Below are 18343 nucleotides of genomic sequence, written 5' to 3'. Positions count from 1 at the left end.
GCAAGAAGGAGAAAAAACATATTAACGTAATTACGGCAGCTAAAATCTTACTGCACAAACAACATCATTTTAGGCCATACAAAGGCGATAAATCTGTCAGACAACCCACATCCTAAAGACAGGCCGTAACTTCAAATTTCGTGGCACCATACAGTTGCTTCACACACGATCTAAAAACCTGGTCCATGGACCTCGTGGAGGAACTATAAATACAATATATGCAAATAAGATCAAGAAAGAAGCAGGATGCTAAGTTAAGTAACGAAATTTAAGATGAAAGATTGTTTCAGCAATTTGATCACTCGGATGACTAAATTCCCAGCGCAAAAATACATTTTTATGTGGTAGTAACTAACAATGTTCAGTAAATACGTAATTCACCTACTGTAAACTATTAATTTATGGAGAACAGAAAGTATTGTAAGGCAGTTCCAATATTTTTGTTCATGCCAAAACATCAACATAACTCCTGTTCGATTTCATATGTAATTATGTGTTGACCGTTTTGTAATAAATGATATCAAAATGTCAACAATAGCTCTTATCTCAAGAACATATATTAGCACACACACTGGGGTGACAAAAGTCACGGGATAACTCTTAATATCGTGTCAGTCCTCGTTTTGCCCGAAGTAGTGCAGCAGCTGGACGGGGCATGGACTCCACAAGTCGTTGCAAGTTCTCTGCAGAAATATTGAGGCATGCTGCGGCTATAGCCGACAATAATTGCGAAAGTGTTGTCGATGCAAGAATCTGTGCACAAAACGACCTCTCGATTATATCCCATGTCGGGCGACTTGGCGGGACAAATCATTCTCTCGAATTGTCCACAATATTCTTCAAACCAATCTCGAACAATTGTGGCACGTGACATGGTGCATTGTCATCCATAAAAGCCGCGTAGGGTAGCTGCACCTTCTAGGGCATCTTGCCACGGTTCGCGCGGCTCCTCCCGTCGGAGGTTCGAGTCCTCCATCGGGCACGGATGAGTGTGTTGTCCTTAGTGTAAGTTATTTTAAGTTAGATTAAGTAGTGTGTAACGCTAGGGACCGATGACCTCAGCAGTTTGCTCCCATACGAACTTACCACTTATTTCCTTTCCTTTCCATCCATAAAAATTCCATCGTTGTTTGGGAACACGAAGTTCATGAATGGCTGAAAACGGTTTCCAAGTAACCGAACACAACCGTCTCTTTTCAATGATCAGTCCATTCCATGTAAACACTGCCCACTCCATTATGGAGCCACCACCAGCTTGCACAGTGCCTTGTGACAACTTGAGTCCATGGCTTCGTGACACCTACGCCACATTCGAACCTCATCATTAGCTCTTACCAACTGAAATCTGGGCTCATCTGACCATGCCACGGTTTTCCAGTGTCTAGAGTCCAACCGGTATGGTCACGAACCCAGGACAAGCGTTAAAGGCGATGTCGTCCTGTCGTTTGCTAAATATGTAAATGTCGTGTGACTAGGGCCTCCCGTCGGGTAGACTCTTCACCGGGTGCAAGTCTTTCGATTTGCCACCACTTCGGCGACTTGCCTGTCCACGGGGATGAAATGATGATTACGACAACACAACACCCAGTTCCTGAGCCGAGAAAATCTCCGACCCAGCCGGGAATCGAACCCTGGCCTTGAGGATTGACATTCTGTCGCGCTGAGCAATCTGCTACCGGGGACGGACCTGCCATTTGCTGCCATAGCCCATTAACGCCAAATTTCGTCGCACTGTCCTAAGGGATACGTTCGTCGTACGTCCCGCACTGATTTTTGAGGTTATTTCACGAAGTGTTGCTTGTCTGTTAGCACTGACAACTCTACACTCACGCCACTGCTCTCGGTTGGTAAGTGAAGGCCATCAGCCACTGCGTTGTCCATGATGTGAGATAATGCTCGAAATTTGGTAGTCTCGGTACATTCTTGACATTGTAAATCTCGGCCGGTCGGTGTGGCCAAGCGGTTCTCGGCGCTACAGTCTGGAACCGCGCGACCGCTACGGTCGCAGGTTCGAATCCTGCCTCGGGCATGGATGTGTGTGATGTCCTTAGGTTACTTAGGTTTTAGTAGTTCTAAGTTCTAGGGGACTGATGACCTCAGATGTTAAGTCCCATAGCGCTCAGAGCCATTTGAGCCATTTTGAACTGTAAATCTCTGAATATTGAATTCCCTAACGGTTTCCAAAATGGAATGTCCCACACGTCTATCTCCAACTACCACTCCGCGTTCAGAGTTTGTTAATTACCGTCTTGCGGCCGTAATTAAGTGGAACACCTTTTCACGTGAATCACCAGAGTACAAATGACAGCTCCGCTAACGCTCTGCTCCACCATGCCTTGTGTACGCGGTACTGCCACCATCTGTATATGTGGATATCGCTATCCCATGACTTTTGTCACCTCAGTATAAGTGCAACATAGAAACTTTACTATAGGTTGACCTAACTTCACGACAAAATTTCGGAGCTTGTTTAGAGACATTATCTGAGTATTTTGGTATCAGGGACTCGTGGCCCCAGCGGTTCGTTTCAGAGTAACAATGTTATTATGATTTATTCTTGTTCTTACTGCAGTTACCTTTGGGTCTGTGACAATCTTTTCACAACAGTGATAAAGCCTGTAAATTCCAGTCACCAAAACGTACAAAACGGAGCACTGCAACAGTCCGCAAACTCTCTTAGTGATCCCATGCCCGAGGTGCACAGCGGCCAGCTCTTCTCAGCCAACCAGTGTGCACTGTTGTGTGTCACTGATAACGTACAAATCCGAGACAGAACCGGGTAATACTGAATGTAAGACTGAGGGCCAAGAGAAAAGTGCACATTACTTTTGTGAACAGGAGGTGTACTGTGTGAACGGACCATATTTGTTTCCAAACATATACATGACAGCACGTCTTCTGCCAGGAAAGAAAAGGAAAAATGGAAACCTTAAAACCCATCTTAGAGAACGGTTCGATAGAGTTTTAAATGAAAAGATAGAGTTACGAAGTACGAAATTCCTCGAAAATTTTACACCAATTGTACTGCAATTTCCTGCAGCACCTAGAGCTCACCACCGGTGTCGTGGTGACACTAGACAACTAGACAATACAGATGTTAATGAAGAGACCACAATCCTAAGATGGTGGTTTTAATGTGCATATGTAAAATAGTACTATATTTTATTAATTTATTGTGACTGATAGATTGTACGCTGCTATTCTTAAATTTCATTCGCACATTACTTCTATACCTATAAACACGACGTTAGATAGATGTGGAATATTAATGATCTTTGTAAATATGCAGGGTGCCATTGGCATAAGTTCTTTATAGCAACACACTCTGAAGCACTGACAATACTACCAACGCAGAAGATAATTTGGTAACAAATATATCTTGTAACTCATTACACGCAGCGTAACTTATATTGTTTCACATTACCGATTCAACTTTATCGAAAGAATGTACTGAAGATCTCACATTGTTTTATAAATGACCCTTTAAACAGGGTACTTGAAAGTGATCTACGGCCATAATTGCACAAAATTATGAAAATAAACTGAAAATTAACAATTGAAAGCAGCATGGAGTCATTCAAAAAATTCACAGCAGTCGTGGAGCCAGGTTCAAAGAAAGTCATAGCTTAAATAAGTGTGCAACAGCTGTGGACCCTACAACGAGACAACTGAAGAAGTTCACTACAATTTTGAACAGTAACTACGTATTACGCTTCATCATGTTAAATACAAATAAGTTAACCAATCTTAGTTCATCTAGTGTCTCCGTTATGTTGGAAGTTGTATTCTAGGACTGAAGCCTCCTACGGTACAGTGAGGTCTTCCCGGCTGCCTACCCGGCAGACGTCAACCGCACAACAGCAGCAACATGGTTTGCAGTCAGGCTCGTGGGAAGTGCAACACGGGACAAGAGGCGCCATCGCTGCTGCAATGTTTCCCTAAGCTTGTCTTGTGTAAGAAAATAGAGCTGGTCGAGTGATGTTCAGCCCAGACAACATTTCAGAGCCTACACGGCCCCATGATAGTCAGTCGAATTGTTACTGCAGTGATCAGCATTTACCTCAGAGTTCTACGACCTGTTTTCCAGAAGCTGCCTGACAGTGGTCATCGAGTAACCTTCGAGCAACCTGCCAGACTTCTACTCCGGTTTATGAAAATTTATAGACTAAACTACTACTAGCAAGTTTACTAACCAGGACAGGACTTTGAATAAGCAACATATAATTAATCCAGTTTGGATTTTGCTTCTAAGTGATCTTTAGTGAACTCGTGTATTTTATACACAACCTACCCACATGACTCGAACTATATACTGTGCCTTGAATAAACTTGGTGAAGTTTCTTAATACTATCATTTGCACTTGCGTAGCGACCTCGGAGAAATTGAATTTTATTTGGGGTGCAATGTGACTGCGCTAACAAAAAATGGTGACAAGGATGTTTGATAATTTACTTGAGTGACAATTTACTTTGCAGTTGTGGTTACTTCAGACAGAGCATATTTCTGAACTATTCTCAGTGATATATTTTGGTCTTCCTACCAATTCCTTGAATTTGTTCTGATCAGAAGCTGTTCCGTTTCAGTTTTGTAACTTTGAAAGTCGATAACGCAATGTAATTAATATTCTTAGTGCAAAATGCGCAAAGGACACAGGAGTTTATCTTGGCAAAATTGTCCCACCCGAAAGCTAACCTAGCCCAAGCGATGAGAATACCATTTCCGCCGTTTCCCAGTTTCGACAAAAAGTTGGAGCCATGGCTCAACTACGTGGACAGATTGGAACTACACAACACTGGCACGAAAGTACAGGTGGAGAGCAACAAACAGCCTTTCCCCATGCATATACTGGTGATGATGTGTACATTCTTATCCAGAAACTTAATCCGGAGGTAGAGCCTAGTGAATTAATAAACGTTCAGTTGAAAGAGAGCAAACAGATTATGATTCCCAAATACATGCAGTGCGGCTATACATATTTTTTCTCTTCAATTGAATTAAGAAAACGAAGAAAGTTAGTGTGAGTGGTTAGCCCAATTACATTGATTAACGTGCGATTTATAAATTCCAGTGTCTCAGTGAGAAGTGTAAGCAATCATACCTGAATTCATTACCGTTGGACGTGATTCTACTGCATCCAGCCGACAAATTTCTGAAAAATGATTTATTGAGGTTAGACGGTTTTTTACCACTCATCTGTGCTTTTGAACAAACAGTGACGTCCGTAGCATTGCAGGATCCCTCGATCATACCCTGTTTCAAACTAGAACACAAAGCCGCAGCCGAGAGCGGTCACACCGCCCTAGGTCACGTGAGGGGCCGCACAAAGCCAGCTGCTCTCTAGGTAAAGCAAGAAAACAAGTTCCCACGAAGTTACGCTATTGTCTTAGTTATTTTATAATGCACCAGCATGATGACTGTTATTTTCAAAGGGCCAAGTGTATGCAAGAAACGCCACAAGGCCTAAGCGTGTTAATCCTGCACATCAGATGTATATGAATGTCGTACTTTCAGGTAAACGTAGTTTTACCATGGTCCACAAAAATCTCAAGTAGTGACGTATCAATCAACTGCATCCTTGTCATTTTCCAGACTAATACAGGTCCTTCATCCACAATTCTCAATTGATAATCTTATGAACAGTTAGGCTCACCACATCTCATAGACAGTTGACCAGTTACAGTAACGATTGCATATCAGTCTGCGGTCAGTTCTGTACTAATGTACGTTGCAAGGATACAACAACCTCAGTAAAGCTGTTAGTCGTCAAGTCGCACGGCGCTAGTAACATTCTTGCTCTCGACCTATTCTCAAATTTGGGACTGGAAGAGCACAACTCAGCCAATCAACTGCTGGCTGTAGCAACCCATACATATCTTATGTGCCTCTTAAGCAGATTCGCAGCTACCTTCGACGGCAACACCACTTTTGTCAGAGATTATGCAGCATGTATTACGCTGAAGTGTTCAGACGTACCAAAATTGCTCAAAGTGCGAAGCATTCCCTTTGTCTTGAAAGATAAACATTCAATTCCACCTATTACAGGAAGAAGGTGTCATCGGACCAAACAACAATAGCCAATGGCTAAACCAACTTCGTTTGTGGAGAAACCAGATGCTCATATTCCAGTGGTAGAGTTACAAGGCCCACCCAAAGGATACTGCTGTCTATTGTAAAGCAGTAAATCTCGTCGGCCATAGTGATCCACAGACAGCTTGGCGTCTACCCAAGTTCAAACTACTTCATGGGATATTTGCCTTTTATTTTACTCGGGCAAGCAATGTTGGGGCCATCTCGAATCACCAAGCTGTTGGGTCACTCCATGTCTGACAATCAGGCCTTTACCAGAAAGCACCTGAATCAGCTACGTCCAAAATGCGGAAAACATCTCAGATTTTCTTTTTCAGATCCACTCCGTTTGGATCTCGATCTGGGCGATCCACAACATCCACAGACGGCGTCTTCTACACCTCATGGCCACATTTCGATGAACAGGGACAGGGCTGCTGTCTTCCACACCATCCCGATGCAGGTCGATGTTTGCCGACTGCAAGACCTTATCCCATTCACCCACTCATGGAGGCTGTTATCCACGACATCGATATGGGTCCGCCATCTTTTCCCCAGGCAGAGGGGCGTGCGAGGGTGGATTCTGCACCCTAAGGCTTGTCCCCCTGCCTTTACGGGCAGGTCTGCCAGATTGTCTACCCAGTAGACATCAACAGCATAACAGTAACACGTTTACAGTCAGGCTTGCAGAGGGCGCCACGCAGATATGCAGCTCCAAAATCACTGCACTCTTTTTTTACGCCAGTCACATTTAGGAAAACAGAGTAGGACAAGCGACAGTTTACTCAAGTGTATTTAGGAGATTGCACGTCTCTACGATAGCAAGCTGAACTGTGACTCCAGTGAGGTGAAGTGATCAGCAGTTACCCCCAGATTCTATTAGTGGTGTCCACCTGCTCAGCTGGGTGGTAACGTGCTCGCCTCCCATCCAAGCGGGCCCGGGTTCGATTCCCGGCCGGGATGGAGATTTTCTCTGCTCGTGGACTCAGTGTTGTGTTGTCCTCATCATCATTTCATCCTCATCACCGGCGCGCAAGTCGCCCAGTGTGGCGTCGACTGAAGTAAGACTTGCACTTGGCGGCCGAACCTCCCCGGATGGGGCCTCCCGGCCAACGATGCCATACGCTCATTTCATTTTTTCTGTTAGTGGTTACCCTCGAGTTTCATAGCAGTTTGCTTTCAAACACATGTGGTCGCAAATGTCGGGAAATACCCCAGAAGTGGATGACAAATGTTGAATATGTACGTCACCAGATGACGTACCTCGCCACATGTGCAGCGGTTGGGCGTGCCGATCCTACTCTCGCTGGTAGGGGGCAGTGTCAGACATCGCTCCACTAGACTATTCTGTTTTCGTAAATGTACACCACTTCATCGTAGTACTGTATTATCACCAGCACTGCTGTATCACATCGCACAATGCAAGAATGAGTACAGAGTACCCTAGTGGAACAATGTGTAGCACTGTTCCCCTATCGGCGAGGGTAACATCGATAAGCCAAACTGCTGTACATGCGGTGAAGTACGTCATCTGGTGACGTTCTATATTCAACATTTGTCGTCCGCTTTTGCGGTATTTACCGTCATTTGCGGCAACAAGTTTCTTATAACAAATTACTCGTCTCAGTGTTTCTGCATCGCTTCTGGGATTTTTAAACTTTAATAAGAATCACCCTGTATAGTGCCTTGAATGAATGTGGTAATTTTTATTAATACTGTCATTTGTGGTTACGTAGCCATCTTGAGGAAACCGACATCTGGCGTGCAATACAGCCCTTCGTGACTGCTGTCACAACAGGAGTATAGGCGAATATCTGAGGTAGTGGTCTCAGTCTGAAACTTCCTGGCAGATTGAAAATGTGTGCCAGATCAAACCCGGGACATTTCTTTCGTCTAGGACTGCTAGCTTTACACGATTATCAGGAGAACTCTTGTGAAATTTAGGAGGTCGGAGAAGAGGTACTGATGGAAGTACAGCTGTGAGGGTGGGTCGTGAGTTGTGCTTGCAGGGTAAGTCGTGAATCGTGCTAGAGTAGCTCTCGCACTTTCCCGTGAAAGGCAAAGGTCCCAGGTTCAAGCCCCGGTGCAGCCCATAGTTTTAATCTACTAGGAAATTTAAAATCAGTGCACACACAACTGCACAGTGAAAATTCATTCTGGTCCCTGACTAAATGGGAAACACTACACTGGGGCGCTGCAACTTTCGGTATTGTTAGTGTTCAGCCAAGGATCAGTGTGACAATAATATTCATCAATTAAGGACTGGTAAGAAACCTGTGAGTGTAATGTACCTTGCCATATCTGCCAGCAACGAGGTAGGAGAACCCTCCGGAGCAGCCCTGGTCGAGCGGGCTACAGCTGACCACGTCCTGCGGCGAGAATACGGGCTGTTGCGTGTTGTTGGTCTGGATGCGGATGCGCGCCTCCAGCATGCCTGCCGCGGAGAATGCAAAGCAGCTACCGCAGTTGCCTTGGTTCCTGCAAATAACGACGCTCCCACTATGCGACACTTCAACATCAATGTGTCAGGCTGAGGCAGAATTTTTCTTGGCGAGGCTGTTTTTCTTTTCATACTTGCCGTACTGTGTTGTTATTTACGGTACCTGATGTGTGTAAATTTAATATGTGGAAATTTTAGTGCTAAGGGCAAAGAGAAAACATTGCCCGTGTAATTCAGTGAAGATACAGCGGGAAACAGTTTAAATAGTGTAGGAGTGACTTTACGGAGAAATGCTGAGGGATGGTGTGTGAATTTTTGTGAAAACGATTTGAAAGTACATGAGGTCAATTAAGTTCTGTGTAAGAGTGTATGGAGTAAAGCTCAAATGGTATATAATCAAGGAGTACTGACCAGGTGAAAATTCCTCAGTCAGTATTAAATTATAACTGGTTTATGTATTCCCACAGTGTAGAAAACTTTAAGTTACAAAACAGATAAGCAAACTTACCGTTTCAGATCATGAGGTATCCGTAATTTAACATACAGACTATGTTTCTTTGATTTTTGTTTATGTTTGCGTTAATTTATGAAAATTTATGAAAATCTGAATTTCCAGTGCCATACTTTTGCCTCTTTCTCTCTCTCTCTCTCTCTCTCTCTCTCTCTCTCTCTCTCTCTCTGTGTGTGTGTGTGTGTGTGTGTGTTCAAAAATAGTCAAATGAAAACGGTTCTAAGCACTATGGGACTTAACATCTGAGGTCATCAGTCCCCTAGACTTAGAACTACTTCAACATAACTAACCTAAGGACATGTGTGTGTGTGTGTGTGTGTGTGTGTGTGTGTGTGTGTGTGTGTGTAGGTTATGAGCCCTGAACCAACAATGATGTAAAGATGCATTACTACTAAATAGCATTTTTTTTTTTAATCTGGATATTGGACTGTGAAATAACGTTGTCAAGAGCAGCAAATCAGATAGGAGGTCAATTTCAACTTACGACAGAATCAAACGGGTGCCTGATAAATAGCAGGACGTTTGTTAAAAGTAGTCACACAGAAAGAAAAGGAGATTAATTCCATTTGACGATAGAATTTATAAGGTGCCTGCTTTGGGGAAGCATATGAATACCCTGTACGCACAACGGCAAACCTTTTACTGTGTTTAATAATATTTGCCTAACACCTATTTTACGTTCTCTCTAAGAAGACCCTCGCTGAAGAAGCTGATGGGAGCGACTGAAATCGATATGAACTGACTGACATCGACCGGTGTTTACTCATTTATGGTCGCTGCTAGCTCAGAGTATCAGATAGTGCTGTATTTAACACGCCTGCGTCTACGAAAGCAGAAGTGAAACGCTGAGGTAACGACCACTGAAATGCTACATGTAATAGAATTTGAAATAACCTTAATTACTGATTGCAGACGCATGAAGATAGATGCTAACCATAACGAAAAAGTCTAATTACAAAGTTCTGAGAACCGTCTTGATATGATTACTACTATCCCTTACGTATGGTTCCAGTAGGGACCGTGGGGACAAGGTTAGATTAATTACAGCGCGCATAGAGAGATTTACAAACAGTGATCCTTTCTGTGCTCTATACGTGAATGGAGCGGGAAGAAGCCCTAACAACTGGTACAGTGGGAAGAAGTCTATCATACACTTCATAATGATTTGCAGAATATTATACGTCAACAGCGGATGTTTCAACATTTGTACAACTTTGTGACTCTACAATGAATTTTTCACTCTGAAGTCGAATGTAGGTTTCGAAGACTCCAATCAGATTAAAACTGTGCCTGATCGAGATTAAAGTCCAGAAACTTTCCTTTCGGGGGCAATGCCCTTAGTGGCTAAGCTAGCCATGCACGACTCAGGACTCACACTCAGAGCTGCGCTTCTGCCAGTACCTCCGTCACACTTCTCGCGATTCACAGTAACTCTCCTGTTTACACGGAAGACCTTTCCTGCCAGGAAAGAGATCGCGGAGAAATGGCTTATGGATTATATTTTCAGAATGAATATTTCACTCTACTGCGAAGTGTGATCTGTAATTGATGGCAATACTGAGAGTTGCTGTCCGGCACCCAGTTTAATCTCCTGGGTATTTTCAAAACATGCTGAGTGATCGGATACCAATAAACAATTCATCATATGCGATCTTTACTAGTCTTTCATCTAACACATTGCCAGTCAACATAAGAAGAATGGAAGTTAAACTAAATCATTGACTGTCCTTCTTTACCGTTCTTAGTGACTTTGTAGCGTTCAACTTAGCTGCACACGCCAGTTGGTCAGGAGGAGGCTCACCTGACTGGAGACACGTAGTTGACTCCGTCGACGTTCCTCCAGTCCCACTGCTTGGGCAGGTAGGAGGCGCGTCGCTTCAGCTCCGCCGTCACAGGTGCGGGCTCCGGCCTCTCTGCCAGCCACATACTGCAAAAAGAATATACATCCGTCCGCTGTCACTCGTGTTCACTGCATCGTCCATTCGACTAGTGTTAGTGCTACTTATCTTGCTTTCATAAGAGAAGCCGACTTCGTATGGGTAGTACCAAGCATATAAGGCCGGGAAACCTTATTAAAATTGACAGAACAACGTTAACTCCAAATTGTAGTATTACTTAAATTATTTAATCATCACAGGTCAGAAGAGTTCTCATAAATCACGACCTCGTCGGCAAAGATCGTCTTAGTTCAACTAACTGACACGAAATATGTATAAATTGTACAGAAAAACCTTCCTCGTGAAACAGTCTGTCTACGTGAACACCATACCTACAGAAACTCCTGAGATGAGCCCAAACACACAAACAGCAAATAGCGGCGGGCGTCTTTATAGATGCGTAGACAGGGGATGTCCGGCACACAGCTCACGTGCGGTTGAAGCGGTATTGAATAACATATTCCGTGACAGGTGGATTGGTCGTCGAAGCACCATACCATGGCCCGCACTTTCACCGGATCTGACGTCCCCGGATTTCTTTCTGTGGGGTAAGTTGAAGGATATCCACCGATAACGCCTGACAACATGCGTCAGCGCATTGTCAATGCATGTGCGAACATTACGGAAGGCGAACTACTCGCTGTTGAGAGGAATGTCGTTACACGTATTGCCACATGCATTGAGGTTGACGGACATCATTTTGAGCATTTATTGCATCAATGTGGTATTTACAAGTAGTCACGCTGTGGCAGCATGCGTTCTCAGAAATGATAAGTTCACAAAGGTACATGTATCACATTGGAACAACCGAAATAAAATGTTCAAACGTATCCGCGCTCTGTATTTTAATTTAAAAAACCTACCTGTTACCAACTGTTCGTAAAAATTGTGTGCCATATGTTTGTGACTATTACAGCGCCATCTATCACAAAGAGAAAAAAGTGGTCCAACTAAAACAGTCATATTTCTTTACGTACTACACAAATATGTAATAAAAAATGGGGGTTCCTATTTAATAAAACGCAGCGCCATCTAGCGGGCCAACCATAGCGCCATCTGGTTTCCCCCTTCAAGCTAGACGAGTTTCATTCTTTGTAGTTTTTTCGTTTGATGCTTATTTTGTGATATATTTGTACCCGGTCACTATCAATGGACCACCCTGTATAGCGAGATTCAGCTACCCCTACCTATGGGTTTTATATAACCCGCAACGCCTTCAAAAACTGCGTGCGATATTTTCATAGTTTTCGTTACGTGCAAACTGCAAGACCTACAGGGAAAAATGAATAAGACCTTTTCATGGGAAACTTAATGTAGTTAAATTTTATACTGGGATACATTTCCGCTAGAGGCCGCAGTTTTCGAATTATTCATGAAAAACGCACAAAAGTGACCATAAGAGGCGCGTCTCTTCAGCTCCGCCTTCAAACATGTTTCTCTTGAATAATTCTAAAACTCCAGCGAAAAGGTGTCCCCGTACAAAATTTAACTACATTAAATTTCCTACAAAAAGGTCCCGTTCATTTTTTCTATAGGGCTAATAGTTCCTATGTAACGAAGGAGGGAATATGAAAATCTTGCTTGTGGTATTTGAATGCAATGCGGGTTGCAAAAAACCCATAGGTAGGGGCAGCTTAATTACCCTGTATGTAAAGATATGTAGTAATATTAAAGTCAATATTGTTTCACAATTACTTAGCAATAATCTGAATTACAGTCGGAAGTATCCTGTACTCAAGCATGATGAAAATTGTTGTAAGATAATAATATATTGCCTATTTCATGAGATTTCGCGATTTCACCCCAAAGATGTTAACTTGCTGCAACGGCTTTTCCACTGACAAACAGGCAGCCATTCGCAGGTAATTTTACAGTTGAAGAATGCCAGTATTGTTAGCTATACAGTATTTATGCGGCGCATACACATCTTGTCAGCGTCGCCATCGCTGTAGAATTTAGCACCTTTAAATGCGCAGCATAAAGCGGTAATGCGAGTTGACTTCGTCGCACTAGTCCAAAACATGTCTAACCATAGGCATACACAAGGAAATGGCAGCGACAGGACGGGGGCCTGGAGGGGGCTCGGCTCTGAGCACTATGGGACTTAACATCTGAGGTCATCAGTCCCGTAGAACTTAGAACGACTTAAACCTAACTAACCTAAGGACATCATACACATCCATGCCCGAGGCAGGATTCGAACCTGCGACCGTAGCGGTTGCGCGGTTCCAGATTGAAGCACCTAGAACCGCTTGGCCACCACGGCTGGCGGCTGGCGCCGGGAGGGCGAGGGGGGGGGGGGGGGGGACGAATGCAAGAGGTGGCACTTTCTCCTCTTGAAATCTGGGGGTACAGGCTTTTCGTTCACTACAAAACCAGCGAAAAAATGTTCCTATCGAAGCACGAAAAATGTGAATATGTTCCTGTTTATTTAAAAGCCTACGACTCAATAGTGGGGGTCAAGCTGCCTCATTCTTCCTTCCTCAGCACCTTTAAAAATTTTCCCAAAAATTTTGGCATTCGAACGTATTCGCGCTTCTTTAAAAAAAAAAAAACTGTCACAAGTTACACTAAGTGTAACTCACTCATATCCTCTAGTCCAACGCTGTAAGTCTCTCATACTCATCCACTCCCAGTTGCCCTTTTTCACTAATTCGTTCAGCCCAACTCATTTCATTATCTCTCTGTGCCTCTCTGTCATTGTCAGCCGCAGTCCCCTTCGTTTTGTCGTACTACTACAGTCTCCTCTGACTTGCAGGGTCTCCCTACCGCTCTCTCTTGCTGCTAATATCTCATTCCTGCCTTCCTACGGCTGCTGTCTCTTCTCAGTGTCGCTATCTCTCTCTTCCTCGTTATCACTGTCATATGCTCTTTGTCATTATCACTGGCTCGAACCTACTTGCACTTTCGCATTCTTTTCCTTCCTCCCCCCCCCCCTTCCCCCTGGCACTGGCTCCTCCACTCTTGTCCTAGCACTGTTTTGTCACTGTCATTTCCACCGCTACTGTGTCCCACTTTTCTCACACTAGCATCACTTTTTCCTCTATTTTCCAATGCCACTGTCTTTTTCTCTCTCCGCATAAAAAAGCGCAAATATTTTCGCATTCCAAAATTTTTGGGAACAATTTTAAAGGCGCTGAGGAAAGTAGTAAGAGGTAGCTGATACCCCACTCTCCAGCCGGTCTTTTTAATAAACAAGAACATATTTTTTGTGCTCTGATAGGAGAATTTTTCCGCTGCTTCCCTTCTCTTCTCTGCTGTAACGGAGCATGTAACTCATGTGGAAAGAAATTTATCGGTCAATAAAATTTATATGGATTACTTATGTGAAATTGAAATAACGCAAAACTTATTGTATACCACAGACCGGATTTAACGTACAAAAAAATTTTGCCTATGCTTCAGTGCTACAACATAGAATTCCCAGATGGTATCAGAGACCGCAGCATATCCTTCCTACTAAGTCACTTTATAAACTGAGTTCCTACCTCACATCGGATTCTATGTGCGTATTTTATGTGTACGAGTAGAGTAACTATGAACCTCTGTACCTCGGAAACGGATAAAGATATGACGAAAATTTACAAGGTTGTTCAAGATAGGGATCTTAGAAATATATCGTAAGTATATCAGCCATTTGCTGTGCATAGACGTCTTTGATTCCGCGGGCGGGTTTTGGTCACCTGGTGACGGCGAAAATATAGTGAAAAAAGCCTTCGTCATGAAGTTTTCCGAGAAACAGTACATGAACAAATGATGCCTTCGTAAATCGCATCAGGCACACCGTAGACCACTTTAAATACAACAAGAACCAACCTAGGTTCCTCCTGGGTATACAAATGGTCCCTGCCCAAGGGATATCCGGAACACTTGACTGTACGTTTGTACCATCAACAGAACCCAAGGTAGGAGCAACAGGAAATCCCATTTTTATGCACGGCGTTTTGGAACATATTAGGTACTTCCTAGCAGTGATTGACTGCAAATGTTCTAAATCACATAATGAGAATTGGTGAATACGACAAAAAGTTCTGTGGCTTCTGTAGTCACTATAAAATCTGGATTTGTGTCGCTGTCGCGTTATTCACAGGAAATTATGCCGATTCCTTGGCTCGCCGACAGTTTCAGCGCTGTTCCGCACTAAAGCCAGGTGCGAAGCTCTAAAGAACTAAGTCTCCAGTCATTCCTCTGCCACTCCGTCGCACAGCGCCTATCGAGTCACAGAAAAGGCCAGGCTCAAAACTGTGGCGTCGATTCCCAGGACAGTATAAAGACAGCAGCAGTGTGCCTACCCTACATCCCAGAAGCAGGCCCCTCTTCCTCCTACGGCACAACTTCATCACAATAGTAGTTTATTGTGTTCACACAGGAGACTGGTGACGGTTTCACGGCTCTCCATTCAGTTTTAACGGCAGAGTTATTGTGTCAGGTGCTGAAAAATACGGCCTTGCTGTACTATAGATGTGTACATTTGTAGACCCAGATGGAGCAGTAAACAAGAAAGGATAAAAATTGTGATATTAAGGTCTAAAAGATACCCAGGAATTGCGACATATTCGGTGCAACAAAGTGTACCATGTAGTCACAAAGTTACAAATGCTGCAGTCCAGTCGCCATGGATACACTGAGATGTAGACTGGAGAGATGAGGGCCGTTTTGGTCCAATTCTAGGCTGTAAAAGTCGATTCACCCGAAATATATGAGATGGTTTTAGGAAGCTTCCAACATTCACCTAACCGAAGCCTGATCCTGGGTTAAAATATAGCTTTCAAAAAAGTTTTGTACAACCTTGATTACACCAGTCAACATTAAGTAACGGAAGATATGGAAATTAATGCAATGAATACATTAATGTGAACATATGTGAAGTTTTCTAAGCGAACTAAGTGTCATAGAAGCATTGATGTGCAACAAGCCATTTCTTTTTATTTATCTCTCTTCCTCCAGTTTAAGGCGGCATGCTTTGCTGGTTGTTTTTGTTGTTAGCCAACTGCACTTCTCATTCTGATTTTATTTATATTTCTAATTTTTAACCTTCAGTATCTGTCATACATTATTAATACACGACCCAAAATATTTTTGTGAACAACCAATTGGACGACGTGGAATAATTTCAAATCGTTGAACCAAAAAGATAACATTCATATTAAAAAATGTATTTCGTACATACTAATGAAACTTGCTGATAAATTAGTTATTAAAGGAATCGAGCGTAAAAACATTGAGTGCATGCAAATTAATCGTTCGAGACACAATGAATGTAGTCTACTTCATATCAAATTCAGCTCTATGTGCGCGATACATTCTCGAGCTCAGTAAATCAGTTTCATCAAAACTGACAACTTGAGAATCTCGCGCCTCTTGGCCAATTACTTTAGCTCCGCTCTGAAAGATGCATGATTCATCGTCTTAGTCGATTTCCAATGGGAACTTTCCATTAACGGAACAGATTACTCTTCAGTTCATTTTTTACGTAACTTATAGTTTCAAATTAAAACACAACAAGGTGAAGTTCATTATTTAAGAAAGTTACGTTTGTGCATGTGAAAAAAAAGTTCTAAACCAGCACAGAACTCATTCTCACAGGATTTCAATGTAGCCTTAAAAGAAATTGCACTTTAAAACAGACCAGTTAAAGTTTCTATGGTACTTTTGAACATAAAGATAAATGAGTAAGACTTGCAATTTGCCTGGTGCCTCTTTTTAAGTGCACTACATAAGAATCAGTAACAGTTCACTGTTTGATTGCACTTAAAATGCACTATATCGGGCAACAACCTTATTCAATAAGTTATCAAACTCCTTGTTTGTGCAAGTTCCATGTTCTGTCCTGGCTTTGTTCTGAACTTCATTTACAAATAATTCCTAGTAGCTTTTGAGTGCCGAGATTAATACACCTCGCTGAAAGAAACATAAATGAGCGTCAATTTAGATTTATGAAACGTTGTAGGCTTCCCTTCAGGAGAGCATTCTTCTCTTTCGATGTCATCAGTGCGATTGAGATATTCTGTCTTTACTCGAACGCCCCTTCTCCGTGTGTGGTCTAATATTCCCTTATCTCGCTCTTTGGCTTAAATTCTAAAGCCATTCATTTTCCTCAGTTGAGCAGTGGGCGTGGTCCTCACACGGAGGTCCGATGTTTTTTTTCTGGATACGTGTCCCCTCAGGATAGTGAGAATAACATACTGTATTTTATCCATAATGGATGCCTTTGAACTCCGTGACTGGTCACTTATAGAGTGCAGAATAATAAACGTTACCAATCATAATAGAAGATGATTTTAACACACGACCGATTTCAGGCTTGTGCCCATCTTCTGGTGGTTTACATTCATGTACGTGTTTCCATACTCAGTGTTGGAGAGCACTGTTTAAATTAAAAATAAATAATGTGATTATGACTAAACAGACACAACTGAAGCATTTGGAAGTGGCTAAACGACATGTGTTATAAAATATTATAGTACTTACAAATAGCTTGTGTATCCATATCGTCTTCACATTACATTTATCATATCTTCACAAAATTGTTTCGATTTTTAAACATTAACTGTATCTTAGTCATCGTGTTAATTGTTGGTGCTTACATACTATGTCTTTGATCAAGTAGTGGAGCCTAAGATGTCAGAAGCACATGCAGTCACAACATCCAATGTGTTTACATTGGAAAACAGAGGTAATGGTCGAAGAAATGAGGTGAAAGAAGTACAGAGATGTTGCACATAACCGATCAGATGCATAATAGACATTACAAATTATGTTAATGACACAGTTACATGATTGTGGAGCCACACAGTCATTTATAACATATAGAATGGTTGCTGATAAATTACATAAGATTAAACGGTCAATGTTATTTTTTTTAAAAAAGTTGCTTATTATGAGGGTGCCATGTGTTACAGCTTTTGATTTTTAAAATATTTCAATAAAGACGTGTAGAAATAAGCTGTTTGCAAAGTCTACTTGTTCACTGAGAATTAGGTGTGGTTATTTGGAGCTATGGATGTAAATTACGAGTTTTTCAAGAAGATTCATGTTCTTTCCTTTGCTGACAGTGTATAGTATCTGCAGGTTGTTTGTACTGGCTGTGGCTGAGTGGCCATTTTTTCACATGTGTTGTAAAAGTGGATTTATCAAAATTATTTAGCCAGAAAGCACACATGGGTTCCTTGTATCTTATAGTGAAACTCCTTCCTGCCTGGCCTATGTAGAATTGTGGGCAATTGTCACACAGAAGTCTGTAAGTATCTGATTTGCTGTGACACTGGCTATTTGTCTTGTTGCGGTGAATGATGCGTAGTTGAAGCTTATTGTTAGTACTGAAGCGTATTTGAATACCACTGTTAGAAAAGGTTAGCTACTTCGTACGAAATTTTTCCTATAAAAGG

General features: G+C 42.4%; 1 protein-coding gene across 1 annotated transcript in view; it reads right to left on the bottom strand.

The window, feature by feature from the left end:
• The window catches only part of LOC126260141 (dipeptidyl peptidase 1-like), a 63267-nt gene that overhangs the window by 14534 nt on the left and 30390 nt on the right, over positions 1–18343 (bottom strand). The window contains exons 6-7 of the mRNA XM_049957396.1: positions 10820–10945; positions 8359–8545 (exon numbers count right to left, since the gene is read on the bottom strand). Of these exons, the coding sequence (XP_049813353.1) occupies positions 8359–8545; positions 10820–10945 (313 nt within the window). The remainder of the gene's footprint in view (positions 1–8358; positions 8546–10819; positions 10946–18343) is intronic.

This window comes from Schistocerca nitens, chromosome 1 (genome assembly GCF_023898315.1).
Source record: "Schistocerca nitens isolate TAMUIC-IGC-003100 chromosome 1, iqSchNite1.1, whole genome shotgun sequence".
Taxonomy (NCBI): domain Eukaryota; kingdom Metazoa; phylum Arthropoda; class Insecta; order Orthoptera; family Acrididae; genus Schistocerca; species Schistocerca nitens.
The sequence above is the reverse complement of the archived record's forward strand: the minus strand, read 5'-3'. Positions and strand labels throughout refer to the sequence as shown.